The sequence below is a fragment of the Sciurus vulgaris genome, assembly GCF_902686455.1.
Source record: "Sciurus vulgaris genome assembly, chromosome: 3".
Taxonomy (NCBI): Eukaryota; Metazoa; Chordata; class Mammalia; order Rodentia; family Sciuridae; genus Sciurus; species Sciurus vulgaris.
The window spans coordinates 140755296-140773737 of NC_136463.1; the positions used below are offsets into that span (position 1 = coordinate 140755296).

Genomic DNA, 18442 nt, shown 5'->3' on the forward strand with positions numbered 1-18442 from the left:
GTAGAAAGAGAGCAACAGAAAAGTCTAGTGTTTCTAGACTGGGTGACCTAAAAGGTAGACTATTTTTATATTATGAAACATCTTTATAGAATAAATTATAATTGCTTCATAATTTATTATTTTATTGTGATTTTCTTTCATTTTGACTTTCCTTAGAAAAATCCCTGAATAAAGTTGGAATTAACTACGCCTACAGATTAGCCAGCATCTTGGCAAAAAAATCCAAGGTGGAAAACAAAAGAGGTTCTGAGAAGACCAAGTGTCCGTCTCTGTCTTAGCATGTGAGATAGGCATCAAAATCATGTATTGATTTAAATCCTTCCTCCATCATTTATTGATTTAAATCCATCCTCTGTTCAATGGGTACACCTGTAGAGAACAAAGCCACCTTGTACTTATAATTATGTTTTCATTCTTTGTTATAATTTCTATGATGTAGAAGACACACAACTTTTGTTGAACTGAACTGAAATTAGTACATAGAAGTGTACCTCAGGTCATAAAGTTGGAAAGACAAATTTTATAAGTCTTCTGATTAGAAATAAAATCTAGAAACATAAAAAATATACTTGTATTTCAAAATTTTTGTTTGAAGTTTACAAGGGCTATATGTTAACAGTATGAAATAACAATATGAAATATATTAAAACACTTAAGTTGGAGATTACAGATATTTTTTATATTAATATTATAAATATCAATGTTTTCAAGTAATACTCCTTAATTATGTCATTACTTTTTCTGCTATGATAATGAACTAGGTCATTATCGTCATCAAAAACAATCTCAAAAGTTAGTACTTCTGAGCTCGTCTTTTGTGTTAAACACTGGATTAAGAATTTCGTGTTATAAAAATATTCACAGATATCCACTTATAACCAATGAGGAACTTGAGGCTGAGAGAAGTTGTATGATTTTTTTTTTGGTAAGGTCACAGAGTAAGTGGAGAAATAGGAGAACTGGGATTTAAAAACACACCTTTCTGTCTATAAAGTCAGTGTTCTTAACCATTATGATGTTATTCAGTGAACTAACCTGAAAATTAAAAAAAAGAAATCTGGGCAAAGATGTTTTAATGATTTTTTTCAGCTAAAGAGAAAGCTGTCATAACTTCTCCCTCGTATCTTATCCCCAAATTGCCTCTTCACTGAAGTGTAGTGTCCAAAGTGTCCTAGATGTGTCTTACCCATAATCACATGCCAGTCAGACTGATCCATTTCATAGCATTAGCTGTGAATGAAAGCTAGAAATACCACTCTGTGGTGTGCCTTTAAAAGTAGAGTTGGGATTTTCCTAATGAACAGGTTTTATATCAGTGCTTCTCAAATTCACTTCTGCATTCAAGTAGATAAAGGGCATTCAAAGAATCACACACAACACAGTCACATGGACTTTTCTAAACTAATTCTATCTCATTCATAACCTGCCCTGTTACTGACAATACTATACTAAATTCATATTTCAGTGAGGATCTCTCTCTCTCTCTCTCTCTCTCTCTCTCTCTCTCTCTCTCTCTCTCGTTTTGTAGCAAAACATGTTTTATCAAATAAGTAGTAGTAATTTATTTTCTAGTAGTTTAGATTGTATTACTCTGTAAATAAATTGTGGTTAATAGGTGTATAATGGTTATAAACTTTAGGAGTTTACACTTTAGAAGCTGTGATTTTTCTCCCTTTAAAAGTATATTCAAGCTGAGAAACTCTTCTCTAGAGGACTGTTATGTCTGGGACAAAAAATATCTTTGGTTGGACTCAAGATGGCCCAGGAAGAAAGGGGTTAGAAAGGCAGGCATTGGTCACTTAGGGTGACTGCATTTGGATGACTTCGATTTTGGCAGGGATGAAGTGCTACATTTTTGTTTCTTACCAGCACTCCTGCCAGGAAGCAGAAGGTCTGATGGATGCTCTCCAAAAATTATCTATTTTTGGATAGCTATTTTGCCAGAAATTCAGTAGGAGGCACCAGATTTACTATGCGGGAATATTGAGATTATGAGGGATGTTTTTATACTTCTTGGTTAGAGAATGTATTTGAAAAGCAGGATTTTTGGAATTGTAGGTAAGTTGTGGTGAAATGTTTTTTTTCCTGCCTTGTCTGCATGCTCATGATGGCTAGGGTATGCAACTGAATATGTGATTCTTTGGGGTTGTTTTCTTCCCAGAGAATTTCCATAATCATGAATTCCTCTACAGGTAATTACAACTTCAAAAAAAGAGGCCAAGTACATGGGAATATTATCCTACAAATCTATAAATCAACTCTATCAGTGCTGGTGTTTGGCTGTCGATTAAGTCCTTCATCAGTATAATCCTCTTCCAGAAGGCCAATGAAAACCAAAAACATTTTTAATGTATTTATATATGCATATGTATGTATATGCTTTTATTTGCTTTCTATACCACTTTTCCACACATATATGATTTCTGGCCACTAGGTCATACATATAATACAGTCAGGAGAGAGTTTCGAGTAGCCAAATGGTCTTCAGCATGACATCCAATCATTCGCCCTGGACTTGGCAGCTGGCACAGAGCAATGTGGCCCTGGATCAAATACGTAGGTGTTTCTTTCATCAGTCAGAGAGCAAGTGCCAGAGACTGGGTTGGCAGCAGGCTTTTGAAGACTACCCAAAGATGATTTTTTCCAAAATATCATAGAGTTGATGTAGTCCCAAGGCAGCTGTTAAGAGTTGATGTATAGAAGCAAAGGGGGCTGTGAGATAGGAAAATAACTCACTTTTTCCATGAATGGTCAGGTCCACCCCAAAGACCCAGAACCAGTATGAATATTTGAGAATAATAATTGTTCTTTGCTAGTTAGCAATTTACCAGTAAGATAGTGAAGGAATATATTAACTATGCATGTAAATGTTAAAACTTTATTAATGGTATGCTATCAAAGATATCATAGATACTATATAAATATTAAGAAATGTCAAAAGCCCAAATATTAACATATTCATAAAATGCTATCCAACGCTAATAAGAACATGGATACATAAATGCAGAAGGCGATCAGAAACACTTGGTAAGTATGATCAGTTTTCTTCCAACCATCATTTGTTCTTTCTTTTGTAACTGTGGATCACAAAATTAATAAACAAAAAGTGTAAGTCATCTGTCACATGCTTAACACTGGGTTAAATGCTGGGGGAAGGGGTAGGCTATAAAATATATAATACATCATTTTTCTTTCAAAAAACTTGTAAAATAGTCAATAAGGCAAAGCAAACACAATATCAAATAGTACAAGCATATAAAAGAATCACACTAAGAAGCCAGAGGAAAGATGAAGAAGGCTTCTTTCTTTTTAATGGCAGTGAAAATCAGTTTAGATAAGAAGTTGGAAGGGCCAGTGAGTGTTAGGTGAGAGACATCACATAGAATATCATGTGGACTGAAAAGCGAACAACTTGTGTTTAATGATAATGAATAGAGCAATTTCAATGGATAATTTTTATATTTTTACATTATATTTAATTTATAATTTTTATATTATATTTAAGGGATAGTAAGAAAATCTGGAGTAGGTAGAGAGCCAACAGATAATGCAGATAAGTTTAAATCAACTAGATACAGTTAAAGAAACACAAAAAGAATGCATCTGTAAGAATTTTTTTCGTTTTTCTTTTGCTTTTTCTATAAAGAAGCAGAGATGTGAACTTTCTGATAGGCTTATCAGAAAATCATGGATGCACAGAACAATAATAGTGATGTCTAATAGGTCATACATAATTCATCTTATATTTGACTCTCTCTTCATATATATGTATGCATAAATACATTTAATTGACTTATATCAGGTATCTGATTTTCTAATTCTATATATAATTAAAATACATTAAATAATAAAATATTTTATAGATTAACCAAAATGACAGTTCAGCTTTTCTGCCAAGGCATGTATATTTAAAATAAACATATAACTTAAACTTTTTAGCATTCTTTTTCACTGTCAATAGTCTCTCAGTTTGGATTTACATTGTTTGAGTAAACTAAACAGGGCTTGGAGGGATTCACAATCTGAACAAAATAAACCAGAATGAAAATTGAAGAGGCAGAAATGAATGTCTCACTATAAAAAGCAATAGAATTTAATGAATGACTAAGAAAAGAAGTAATCAAAATAAAATTTCAAGTGTTCAAGCTGGAATGATAGAAACAAAAACAGTGGCAGAACTTAGAATATGTGGAGAGTTGGAAATACTGACAGGGTGAAGACAAATCACACAAATAGGCTTCACTGGGTTTTGAATTCGGATGTTACTTTTGTATACCACTGATTTTTTGCATACTGTGATCTAATTAACACGTCTGAACTGGTTCTTTCCATACATAGATTTATTTAGTTATAGTGTGAAATCTCCTTTAAAAGTTTGTTGTGATTTTGAGACAATATATTTTCTGAGACGTTAATCTATTCATTAGAATTTTTTAAGCATCTGAAATATCTATTTCTCCTACAGATGTGAGCTTACAGAGTTGTTTTTATAGATGAGAAACTAAGATCTGGGGAGTTAACTGTATTTCTCTGAATTACATGGGGAATAATAAAATAATACTTGGTAAAGTATCAGGAATGCCTTGAGAGATCTGTACATTGACCATTACTATAGTATCAGCATGCCCATTATACAGTAGGAAGATAAGACTCTGAGTGATTATGAAATATTTTAGGCTCACACTGTTATTAAGTGCAAGAGCAGAGATTAAAACCCATAGCTTTGAGCTACAATATCATATGGTCAATCACAGGGGAGAAGTGGAGAAGAACCAGTTGTGATGGGTTTTCATTCAGAAGATTTGCATAAACTGCACTCATCTAGAGAAACTGCTTTAGAATTATTTCTCTCACACATAAAAACACATTTGTTGTAACTAAATGGATATCCTCTTAATTCAGCTGGTCAAATAAAGTCTCCACTTGTTCACTTGTTCTCTGGGATGCTTATAATCTCTCTCTCTCTCTCTCTCTAACTGGGAATTGAAACCAGGTGTGTTTTATGTTTTGCCACTGACCTACATCCCCACCCATTTTAATTCACCATTTCTTTCTTTCTTTCTTTCTTTCTTTCTTTCTTTCTTTCTTTCTTTCTTTCTTTCTTTCTTTCTTTCTTTCTTTCTTTCTTTCTTTCCTCCCTCTCCCCCTCCCCCTTCCCCCCCTCCCTCTCCCTCTCCCTCTCTTTCACCGATCTACCGTTCTACCGTTCTATTTATCTACTTATTTTGAGACAGGTCTTGCTAAGTTGCCCAGGGAGGCCCTGGACTTGCAATCCTACTGTGTCAGCCTCCCCAGTTGCTGGGATAAATTATAAGCATGTGCCACCACACTCAGCTTACAAATCATTTAAAAAATGGTCTTTAAGAAAGAGTAGGGCACAATCTTCGGAATCACCCATATAGCCTGTTAACATTGAAATGTAAAAAAAAAAACAAAAAAAAACTAAACCTCCATTATACTTAACCTTGAGCCAAGAGAGACTACTGAAAAAACATATTCTCAAATTTTCATACACTAATATAATAATTAAGAATAAATAGAAACTTAAAAAATGAATGTACCAAGATATTTTCTAGTAACTGGTAAACACTAAACAAAATTTCTGCAAGGTTTTTTTAGTATCATGAAGAGAAACATTTGAAATTATATTTGCAAATATTCCACTTAATGAATAATAATTAAATTTATAATATTCAAATACTCTAAGGATTTTTATTTAATGGAAAGGATTGTTAGTTAATTCTGTTTCTGTTGCTATAATTCCTTCACATTGAGTTGAAACTTTAAAATTTACATCTTTTCAAAAAAATAATACAAAGATCCTTACACATTTGTAAAAAACTTTGAATAACAAGGTTTTACCTAAACCAGAACTGAATTTTCTTAAACTCTCACAAAATGTATTAATGTTATTGCAAGCAGTGATGGATGTAATTTTTTTTGAGCTATTAAATTTGGAGATCTTTATAGATCTCAGCACGACCCTTGGATGGAGCAGGGAAGGGGTTACCTTGGTTTTCCACGGAGAGGAAGGATATCTGCACACTACCTTCTGCATCCTGCATAGGGCAGCTCAGGGATCATGTAGATCTTAGGAAAAATGGAGCCCTGGTTTCATCACCAAGCTCTCCAGGCTAAGCCACCATTAGTATACAACTCTCAAAGTAGTTTTAATATTGTTTCATGATTTGGATTAGGAAGATTACAAAACAAAAGACAAAGAAAGAATTTATTATGCTTCTAGAGAAAGAGGAAAAAGTATCAGAGTGATTGTTGGAATATAGATTTTTGAGGCAAATACCTACAATCAAAATTTTAAAAGTTTTCAGAACAAATGAAGGAAGCATTTGCCTTAATTTTAAAGGTATTTTCTGTAAAAATATATTTCAAATGTCTATAATTTTAAATAAAAATCCTTATTTGTATTTTCTTTTAAATTCATATTGTCATTTTTTTACTGCTTAGTAAATTTATTTTATAAACATTTATTTATTTGTTACACTTCAATATGCATCTTCATGAAAACCTAGAATGGACATCTATTGAAAGCCCATTGAAATTAGTTTCTCATGCTTTTCTTTCCACCTTTTTTCTTGGTAATGTATTAGCAAAATATCATGAATTTTATGCTTCATTAAACACAGAGGCAAAACTATCCCCTAAACTACTCTACTTATTTTAATGATAACTGACTGAATATCTCTACTTGAATTGGTACTGAACTCAAAGAGAAAATACTTAAATATTGAAAACCGATTTCATACATTTATTTGTAGACATATTGTATCACACACATCTTTAGGCCTGTTAATTTTAGGCCTGTTAAGTTTAATTATAAACTTTCACATCTTTTAAAACAATAAATTTAAAATTGAACATGTGATATTTAAGTGCCTAAAATAAAACATCTTTTAAAGAGAGAGAGCTGGTAGAAATAATCAATGCAATGAAACCACTTACATTTACAGATAAAAATATAAAACACGAAGATACTCATTACAAGCAAAGAAATATTTAAAAAATAAAACTTCAGTAAATCTGGTATTTGATACACTTCCCTGATTATAAAATCAAAGTCCTGAAGATTGTTTGAATTAACTACATCATGAGTGAGAATTTTCATTCCCTTTATGATATCTTATGTGTTACAGCAATCCTTGAATACCTAAGATTTAAAGAATTTACTAACCTATGAGAAAACCATTCTTTTCTGAAGGTCTCACAACAAAAACAAACATTTTGCAGGGAGATAGCTAAGCTTTAGATCTCACACATTAATACTCATTAATCAGGAGAACAGGGAAGAGTTGGGATGTGGGCATCAATCTGGAGGTCTGAATTGGGTGGGACTGAAGGGTGAGGTCTGTACAGACACAACCTGATTCTCACGTGAGAGTGTTTCAGGTTCTGAGAATACATGAAATGTTCCTGCTTAGATCTCATGTCACCTAACACTTTCCAGTACTTTTATAAGCACGTTTCAAATTCTCTGTGACTTCCAAGGTGTGGTTCTCAGACTGAATCAAGAGTCACAGGTGGAACTTTGCAGAGGAAGGCAGCCCAGCGCAGGTGGTAGCTGTAAATTGAGGGGAACCTCTAGGAGGGAACTGACCAGCGAGACCTCCCCACCGGGTGAGTCTTCCCTGCTGGGGGAGGTTTCCCCAAAAGGACGGTAAAACCAGAGACTCAGGCCCAAACAGGCCTTGCCTCAGCCCGCAGCCTAGGTCCCCTTTGGATGACCATTGGTCAACAAGTGGAGGCACCTCTGCCCACTAGCAGGGATTATACCCCACCTGAAGGACACCACTCCTAGAGAGGCAGATTCCTTGTGGAGCACCACATTATCAACTTCCTCCAAGACTTCAGCCTACTGAAGGCTAAGGGGGGATATATATAGAAATCTTCAGGGACATTGTAAGTCAATAGAGGAAATCTGCAATATCTCAGCGGTCCACTGATACCTGAACAATATGAGAAAACAAGGAAAGAAAATGCTGCAAACAAATCTAGATGTTACATCAATAAAACCCAATGACAGCATGGCAGAAGAAGTGACAGTAAAGGAGTTCAGAATGTACATAATTAAAATGATCAGAGAAGCAAATGATGAGATGAAAGAGCAAATGCAAGCATTGAATGATCGCACCAATCGTCAGTTAAAAGAGCAAATACAGGAAGCAAAAGATCATTTCAATAAAGAGTTAGAGATATTGAAAAAAAACCAAACAGAAATCCTTGACATGAAGGAAACAATAAACCAAATTAAGAACTCCATAGAAAGCATATCCAATAGGATAGAACACCTGGAAGACAGAACCTCAGACATTGAAGACAAAATATTTAACCTTGAAAACAAAGTTGAACAGAGAAGATGGTAAGAAATCATGAACAGAATCTACAAGAACTATGGGATATCATGAAAAGGCCAAATTTAAGAATTATTGGGATTGAGGAAGGCCTAGAGAAACAAGCCAAAGGAATGAAACAATTTATTCAATGAAATAATATCAGAAAATTTCCCAAATCTGAAGAATGAAATGGAAAATCAAGTTCAAGAGGCTTATAGGACTCCAAATACACAAAATTACAACAGACCCACACCAAGGCACATTATAATGAAAATACCTAACATACAAAATAAAGACAGAATTTTAAAGGCTGTGAGAGAAAAGAACCAAATTACATTCAGGGGGAAACCAATACGGATATCAGCGGACTTTTCAATCCAGACCCTAAAAGCTAGAAGGTCCTGGAACAACATTTTTCAAGCCCTGAAAGAAAATGGATGCCAACCAAGAATCTTATACCCAGCAAAACTTACCTTCAAATTTGACAATGAAATAAAATCCTTCCATGATAAACAAAAGCTAAAAGAATTTACAAAAAGAAAGCCAGCATTACAGAACATTCTCAGCAAAATATTCCATGAGGAAGAGATGAAAAACAAAGAAGCAAATCAGCAAAGGGAGGAATTATCCTAAAGGAATTGTCAAATAAAAGAGGAAACAAGTTGTGTCAAACAAATAAATAAACAAAATTTTAAAAATGAACCAAATGACTGGGAAACCAAATCATTTCTCTATAATAACCCTGAATGCTAATGGCCTGAATTCATCAATCAAAAGACATAGACTGGCAGACTGGATTAAAAAGAAAGATCCAACAATATGTTGCCTGCAAGAGACTCACCTCATAGAAAAAGATACCCATAGACTAAAGGTGAAAGGATGGGGAAAAACATACCATGCGCATGGACTCAGCAAAAAAGCTGGAATATACATCCTCATTTCCGATAATGTGGACTTCAAGCCAAAGTTAGTCAGAAGGGATAAAGAAGGTCATTTCATACTGCTTAAGGGAAGCATAAATCAGCAAGACATAACAATCATAAACATCTATGCCCCAAACAGTGGCTCATCCATGTATGTCAAACAAATCCTTCTCAATTTCAGAAACCAAATAGACCACAACACAATAATACTAGGTGATTTTAACACGCCTCTCTCACCACTGGACAGATCTTCCAGACAAAAATTGAACAAAGAAACCATAGATCTCAATAACACAATCAATAATTTAGACTTAACGGACATTTATAGAATATACCATCCAACCAAGAGTGAATACACTTTCTTCTCAGCAGCACATGGATCCTTCTCTAAAATAGACCATATATTATGCCACAAAGCTAATGTTAGCAAATACAAGAAGATAGAGACACTACCATGTATTCTATCAGATCATAATGGATTGAAGTTAGAAATAAATGAAAGAGTAAAACACAGAAACTATTCCAACATCTGGAGATTAAACAATATGCTATTATATGATGAATGGATAACAGAAGATATTAGGAAGGAAATTAAAAAATTCTTAGAGGTAAATGAGAACAAAGAAATATCATATCAAAATCTCTAGGACACTATGAAAGCAGTACTTAGAGGGAAATTTATTTCATGGAGTGCATTTAATAAAAGAAGTAAAACTCAACAAATAAACAACCTAACACTACAGCTCAAAGCACTAGAAAAAGAAGAACAGAACAGCACCAAAAGTAGTAGAAGACAGGAAATAGTTAACTCAGAGCTGAAATCAATGAAATTGAAACAAAAGAAACAATACAAAAAATTGACAAAATAAATAGTTGGTTCTTCGAAAAAATAAACAAAATTGATAAACCTTTAGCCACACTAACAAAGAGAAGACGAGAGAAAACCCAAATCACTAAAATTCGGAATGAACAAGGAAATATCACAACAGACAGGACTGAAATACAAAACATAATTAGAAGCTATTTTGAAAATCTATACTCCAACAAAATAGAAAATTTTGAAGACATCAACAGGTTTCTAGAGACATATGAATTGCCTAAACTGAACGAGGAGGACATAAACAATTTAAATAGACCAATTTCAGTACTGAAATAGAAGAAGTCATCAAAAGCCTACCAACAAAGAAAAGTCCGGGACCAGATGGGTTCTCAGCCGAGTTCTACAAAACCTTTAAAGAAGAGCTCATTCCAATACTTCTCAAAGTATTCCATAAAATAGAAGAGGAGGGAACCCTCCCAAACTCATTCTATGAAGCCAATATCACACTGATACCTAAACCAGACAGAGACTCATCAAGGAAAGAAAATTTCAGACCAATATCCTTAATGAACATCGACGCAAAATTCTCAACAAAATTTTAGCAAATCGCATACAAAAACATATTAAAAAGATAGTGCACCATGATCAAGTGGGTTTCATCCCAGAGATGCAAGGTTGGTTCAACATCAGGAAATCAATAAACGTAATTCACCATATTAATAGACTTAAAGTCAAGAATCACATGATTATTTCAATAGATGCAGAAAAAGCATTTGATAAAATACAGCACCCCTTCATGCTCAAAACACTAGAAAAAATAGGGATAGTGGGAACATTCCTTAACATTGTAAAGGCCATTTATGCTAAGCCCATGGCTAATATCATTCTAAATGGTGAAAAACTGAAAGCATTCCCCCTAAAAACTGGAACAAGGCAGGGATGCCCTCTTTCACCACTTCTATTCAACATCGTTCTTGAGACTCTGGCCAGAGCAATTAGACAAACCAAAGAAATTAAAGGGATACGAATTGGAAAAGAAGAACTCAAACTATCCCTGTTCGCTGATGACATGATTATATATTTAGAGGAACCTGGAAATTCCACCAGAAAACTCTTAGAACTCATAAGTGATTTCAGTAAAGTAGCAGGTTACAAGATCAATGCCCATAAATCCAACGCATTTTTATACATAAGTGATGAATCTTCAGAAAGAGAAATTAGGAAAACTACCCCATTCACAATAGCCTCGAAAAAAATAAAATACTTGGGAATCAATCTCACAAAAGAGGTGAAAGACCTCTACAATGAGAACTATACAACACTAAAGAAAGAAATTAAAGAACACCTTAGAAGATGGAAAGATCTTCCATGTTCTTGGATAGGAAGAATTAATATTGTCAAAATGGCCATACTACCTAAAGTGCTATACAAATTCAATGCAATTCCAATTAAAATCCCAATGACGTACCTTACAGAAATAGAGCAAGCAATTATGAAATTCATCTGGAAGAATAAGAAACCCAGAATAGCTAAAGCAATCCTTAGCAGGAAGAGTGAAACAGGGGGTATTGCAATACCAGATCTTCAACTCTACTACAAAGCAATGGTAACAAAAACGGCATGGTATTGGTACCAAAATAGAAAGGTAGATCAATGGTACAGAATAGAGGACACAAACACAAACCCAAATAAATACAATTTTCTCATACTAGACAAAGGGGCCAAAAATATGCAATGGAGAAAAGATAGCCTCTTCAACAAATGGTGCTGGGAGAACTGGAAATCCATATGGAACAGAATGAAACTAAACCCATATCTCTCACCATGCACAAAACTAAACTCAAAATGGATTAAGGACCTCGGAATCAGACCAGAGACCCTGCATCTTATAGAAGAAAAAGTAGGTCCAAATCTTCACCTTGTTGGTCTAGGACCAGACTTCCTTAACAGGACTCCCATAGCACAAGAAATAAAAGCTAGAATCAACCACTGGGATAGATTCAAACGAAAAAGCTTTCTCTCAGCAAAGGAAACTATCAGCAATACGAAGAAAGAGCCTACAGAGTGGGAGAATATCTTTGCCAATCATACTTCAGATAGAGCACTAATCTCCAGAATCTATAAAGAACTCAAAAAACTCTACTCCAAGAATTCAAATAATCCAGTCAACAAATGGGCTAAGGAAATGAATAGACACTTCACAGAAGAAGATCTACAAGCAATCAACAAACATATGGAAAAATGCTCAACATCTCTAGTAATAAGAGAAATGCAAATCGAAACCACCCTAAGATTCCATCTCACCCCAATTAGAATGTCGATTATCAAGAATACGAGCAACAACAGGTGTTGGCGAGGATGTGGGGAGAAAGGTACACTCATACACTGCTGGTGGGGCTGCAAATTAGTGCAGCCACTCTGGAAAGCAGTGTGGAGATTCCTTAGAAAACTTGGAATGGACCCTCCATTTGACCCAGCTATCCCACTCCTTGGCCTATACCCAAAGGACTTAAAATCTGCATACTACAGAGATACAGCCACATCAATGTTCATAGCTGCTCAATTCACAATAGCCAGACTGTGGAACCAACCTAGATGCCCTTCAATTGATGAGTGGATAAAGAAACTGTGGTATATATATATATACAATGGAATATTACTCAGCCATAAAGAATGATAAAATTATGGCATTTGCAGGCAAATGGATGAAATTGGAGAATATCATGCTAAGTGAGATAAGCCAATCTCAAAAAGCCAAAGGACGAATGATGTCACTAATAAGTGGAGGATGACACATAATGGGGGGGAGGGAAGGGTTAGTGTTAGGGTTAGAGTTAGGGTTAGGGAGGGGGGCAAGTATGGAGGAAGGAACTACTGTATAGAGGGTAAAGAGGGGTGGGAGGGGTGGGGGGAAGGGAAAAAAAAAAAAAAGAGTCACAGGTGATTGGGTAGCTGTGGATCTAAGTTGGACATTCACAGCCCTCATTCCAGATAACTCTCAGGGAACCTTTGAAGCACTTTAAATTCATCTGGACAGAATTTTTATTTGTTTGCCTACTAGTTTGTTTTGTTATAAAAATATGGTATTTTGATTATGAATACCATCTAATTCTGACACATGGTGAGAACTCCTGGACCAAACTCTTATTTATTTATTTTTATGCTAAGGTTGTAATTTTAACAGCCATGGGAACACCTGCATACAAAGTTTACATTTGATACATTCACAAGGACTGCTTCTAAGTATAATCTCCAATCTCTGAAAGAGCCTGTGATTTTTAAAATTTAGGCAGGGCTTTATACTGTTAATTTTCAGCTTCTTAGTTTGTTTCTAACTGTCCAGATATTTGTTTTCTGGTTGTTTTCCAGTATTTTCACTATTTTCTGAGCTAGATCTATGTTTTGAGGTAATATTTCCTATATCCTTTTAAAAATCTAATAAATATGCAAACAGGGTAGAATCCAAAGGAGAATCCTGCAGAAGTCCCAAAGAAATGTCTCTCCAGAGTGACATGCCCTTTGGGGATGATTACTAAAACACTTTTTGTAACCTACCTTCTGACTAATACCAGAGAACTTGCCCAGGGCCAGTGCTCAATTTAGACCACCTTTGACATGCTGCTTTCAATACGATGATTTATCATCATATAGTGAGGCTAATTCCTGGTACTATTTTATAAGATAAAATTGGCACCAAATTAAATATCACACGAAAGTTTTCATGTGGTACATAAAAGCCTACTTCAAAGTGTACTTTACAAGAGATTAGGAAAACTATCACTTTTAGAGGATTAAAAGTCTTATACACTTGGAATCTCAGTACTTTAATGCGCCCATTATTAAATAACAAAAGTGGAATTTATTTTTTTTAACTAGGAATACTCCTAACACACAATCCATTTTGTCTGTTATCATTTTAATATTTTTCTGAAATAAAAAATGAGAGTCTTACCCCAAAGGCTGGGAACTTTGGTAGGTTGGGAAGTCACAGAGATATTGTTTATAGAATCAAGCTGTGTTCTATAATCATCCACCTGGAAATCATTTGCTGGAAAAAGTATATAATCCATTAGACTATGGAAACATTGCAACATTTTTATATTTGTATACATGAAGCAAAGCACAATTTTACTCACATTGTTGTATTAAGTTAGCAAATACTGAATAGCAAATGTAGCTTAAGGTAATTTTTCCATGAGGAACTTTGTATTTCTTGGTGAAAAAAACAGTGTAACAGTTAAGTCATCTCCTTAATAGATTTAACCAGCAAATAAGACTGATTTTAGGTGACTGTTTCAAAGTTACTATTTGCTCTCAAATTTTGATAAGAATAAACTATTTCAGCAGGTCTACAATTATGCCAAAATCAAACTACAATATTCTGTGTAAGGAAAATTAAATAATGTGTCATAAAGAAAATATGAAATCTATGAAAATAGTTTAAATGTTTTAATTCTCCATGCTTTGTTTAAAAACCAAAATCAGCAATGAACTTCTTTCAGATCTGATCATTATAATACTATCTTCATTTACATGGCTAAAACAAACCCTGGGTAAATCTGAATGTCCTCTATGATGCCTTATTTTTAAAGGATGTCTATAAATGGCTTAAAATGAGATGGAAATTAACTTACACACATCCTCACAGGTGTTCCTGCATTCTTCCAATGATTCAAAGTTGTTTGGATTGCCCAGGCACCCACCGTACTTGAAACGCTCACACTGTTTTGACTGATTGCTATAAAAATACCTGGTAATATAACCTCGACAGATTCCAGCATCTTCTTCCAAAAAGCAGAAATCTGGCTTTTCTAGAAATTATGAAAATATCAGAAAGTATTTTGGGTAAATAATTTAGCTATTTTCATTAAATTTATAAGTAACTAGCTGTTATTTAAGGAGTAAACATTAAAAATAGGGCTGGGGATATAGCTCAGTTGGTAGAGTGCTTGCCTTGCAAGTACAAGGCCCTGGGTTCAATCCCCAGCACGCAAAACATTAAAAATAATGATAAATACAAATGTGACTTTCCTGGAAACTGTATCATGTGCAAATTATTCACCATATCTATTGTGGTATTTAGAGTAATGATTACACAACCATTGTCAGATATATTCTTTATAATTGGCATTTCAAGCTCTAAATTTCTCATAGTAAATGAATAGAGAATTAACTCTCTTTTTTATGAATTGAGAGAGTAAAGGATGTGGGGTTATTTTATCATGTGCCACCTTTGTTTTAGAAGTACAAATTAGCATGGTAAATTTTGGTTTAATTATTTCTATTGAGCTTATGTGCAACAATATTAAGGCAAGGTCTATGAATCTTTCATGCTGAGGTTTGGAGTATCATTAGGGAATGCAGTACCATGTATTGCTTCATTAAGAATGGCTTAAATTTTAAAATTTGGAAAAGGAGATTTGAAGGGTACGGAAGCTTTCATGGTTATTCTTAGAAGTTCCTGAATTCTTATGCTGAAATTAATATCTGTGGTAGGTATGACATCCTCCATTGCTGCAAGTTTTCTTTTCTTCAAGCGCTGGAATGATTCCAACAGTGCAGAGAGAGAAAGGAAATACATGTTCAGGGATTGAAGAGGCTTTTGCAAAAATCTAATACCACTTCTTTGATAGTGCTCCAAACTAGGCTAAACACAGCTGTCACAAAAGTTGTGATACCATGTTCTACATTACAAGTTCTTTCTACATGCATACTCTGTAAAGAGAATTTAGTTAATTCTCAAATGTATTATGTTCACAAAGCTTCTTGACTAAACAAAGCTCCAGTTTCTCTACTACTTTTTCTTGTAACTCTAGTACCATAGTGCCTAAATGTTGCTTTTATATCATACAGCAACTTGCTCTTCTATCTCAGGGAAGCAACACCCACTAGTGTTTTACTATGAGGAAAAGCAATTATTTAGTAATGTTATTGATCTCTACAGTAGTTGCATATCTAGAGCAGCAATCCCCTATTAAAAAGTGTTCTTTTTTTTTTTTTTGTTGTTGTTGTTTACATAAAAGTCCCTATTTTAATATAACTTAAAAACTATTATTTATAAATTCTAAATGTACCAATTTGAAGTTAACTTCAAATGTTTTTTTTAAAGTAAATGTTAGTATGATTTCCCTATTTTATCCTATTTTCTAGAATATTTATTTAAATGGACAGCTAAATTTGTGTATACTTACTATGTGCAACATGGTGCCTTGCCTCACATATACATGCTGAAAATCAATATGCATGATTTCCCACAGTCATTATTTCTGTACTGAGGACACTTAATGCCCTCCTAGCACTAACTGTAGCCACCAGGCTGCAAGAGAGACCTTTTGAAAATTTTCTCTTATCCAACTGTAATTTTGTGTCTTTTGACTAACACTTTCCCAGCAACCTCTCCCCCATCATCTTGACCTCTGATAACCGCCATTGTACCCTGTTTTAAGGAGGTCAGCCTTTTAAAGTTCCATGTATGAGTGAGAACACGAAGTGCTGGTTTGGTCTGTGTCTGACTTATTTACTTAATATTCTCCAAGTCCACCCATGTTGTGGCAAATGACGGAATTTCATTCTTTTCTATGATTGACTAGTGTTGCATTGTGTATAACATACCATGTTTTCTTTGTCCATTTATCTGTTGATGGCCACTTAGGTTCATTCCATATTTTGGTTTGTTGTGATTAATGCTGCAATGAGCATGGGGGTGTAGCCATCTATTCAACTCATAAATTTTATTTACCTTCTACATATGCCCAATAGTGGGAATGCTGGATTATATGGTATTTCTATTTTTTCTAAACTTTTGAGGACTCTCCATATTGTTTTCCATAGGACTGTACAAATTTACATTCCTAATAACAGTGTTATCTTTGTCTTTTTGATCATAACCTTCCTAATTGGAGTGAGGTCAAATCTTGCTGTGGTTTGATTTGCATTTCCTTCATGATGTCTGCTGTTGAACATTTTTTTCACATAAGGGAAGTGAAAGAATATATTCAATTATTACAATTTTGATTCTTTTTAATCAGTATGTACTTATAAAATTTTAAATAATATTAACAGAGTGTATAAAAGTTTTATGTTTAAGAGAAGTATGTAAAATATTGCTTATAAGGAATAGAAAATTAAGATATAATTTATGCTGAGAAATAATTAACGATTCTGCACCTGAAAGTTCATATTGTTCATGTGAGGCCCCATTGGAATACATGAATTTATTTTAGGGCAAGGTTGAAAATGCACACATGTAAAATAATTCTTCTTAGTCTTAAAATTTAAAATACAGTTATATAGCAAGAAATTATTTTCCCATGTCCTTAGATAAATAAAGTGCCATTTTTTTTCAAATTTGCATACACATTCTTGCTCTAACTTGAACTTAAACTCCAGTGGCACAGAATGTAGATTCTAAGCCATATGCCAACTTTCATAAGCCATAGAATTCCTAATGTGAAATTTTGTTTGGGCCTACATCCTTGGAAATTGCTTTTATAAAACTTTTTCCAAAGCACTGCAATGAATGTCTACTGTCTTCATAATTATTTCAATGTTAAGGGTCATGCCACAGAGTTAACTTCAAGTTGATGGAGGTCTTCCTTACATATTTGTTTTAGCATTTAAGCATTTTAATATTCATGTGAATAGAATTTTATTATCCAGTTTCCATGCCTCTTATCAATATGATTAGTTTCTGAATTATTAAAGACATTTTATAGAATAATTTTATAGTAAAAAATTTACCTGCATATGTTTTTTTTAATTATGTTTTTGGGAAAGGGTATTAATGTTTCAATGTTGGTATTTCCTTTCATTAAAATATCTTCTTTTACTTGGTAAATAAAACTCCCTTTCTAAATATGCTGTGTTCTTTGATATTACAGACCATTAAGACTTCATTTACTTGAAGTAATATTCATTACTTTCCTACAAGAAGCAATTTTTCTAAATTATAAATAAATACATATTTATGTTGCTTATAAAACTTTGCCATTGAATTTATAGACTATGATTCAAATTTTGGTCAGTGAGTTAAATCTGCAGAATATCAATGAGTTAAAAATTTTTAATTCTCCCCCACACAATTAAATTGAAAAATGAGCTTTGAATTTTGTATTCTTTCATGTTCTGAGTTAATAACTTGTTCTCTTTGTTTAATGTTTTTCTCATTTAAATGTAAAACTATAAATTGTAACTGGAATATTTAAATATAAATTATTTAATAAAGTTTCTAGAACTTTATTAAGTGGAGACTGTTTTCTTTTTATTTTTCATCTATTTCTAACATTGTTTCTAGTCCTGCTATAATATATTCACTAAAAATTAATCAGTTCTTGTAAATATTTATACAAACT

At 33.7% G+C, this 18442-nt stretch overlaps 1 protein-coding gene across 3 annotated transcripts in view; it reads right to left on the minus strand.

The window, feature by feature from the left end:
- The window catches only part of TFPI (tissue factor pathway inhibitor), an 87247-nt gene that overhangs the window by 10497 nt on the left and 58308 nt on the right, over positions 1-18442 (minus strand). Inside the window, exons 5-8 of one of the 3 annotated variants that reach the window (XM_079134587.1) lie at positions 14726-14902; positions 14044-14139; positions 2998-3077; positions 695-2712 (exon numbers count right to left, since the gene is read on the minus strand). In XM_079134587.1, the coding sequence (XP_078990713.1) occupies positions 2683-2712; positions 2998-3077; positions 14044-14139; positions 14726-14902 (383 nt within the window). In that variant the 3' untranslated portion in view covers positions 695-2682. The other 2 variants (XM_079134586.1, XM_079134585.1) reach the window with 2 other exon arrangements.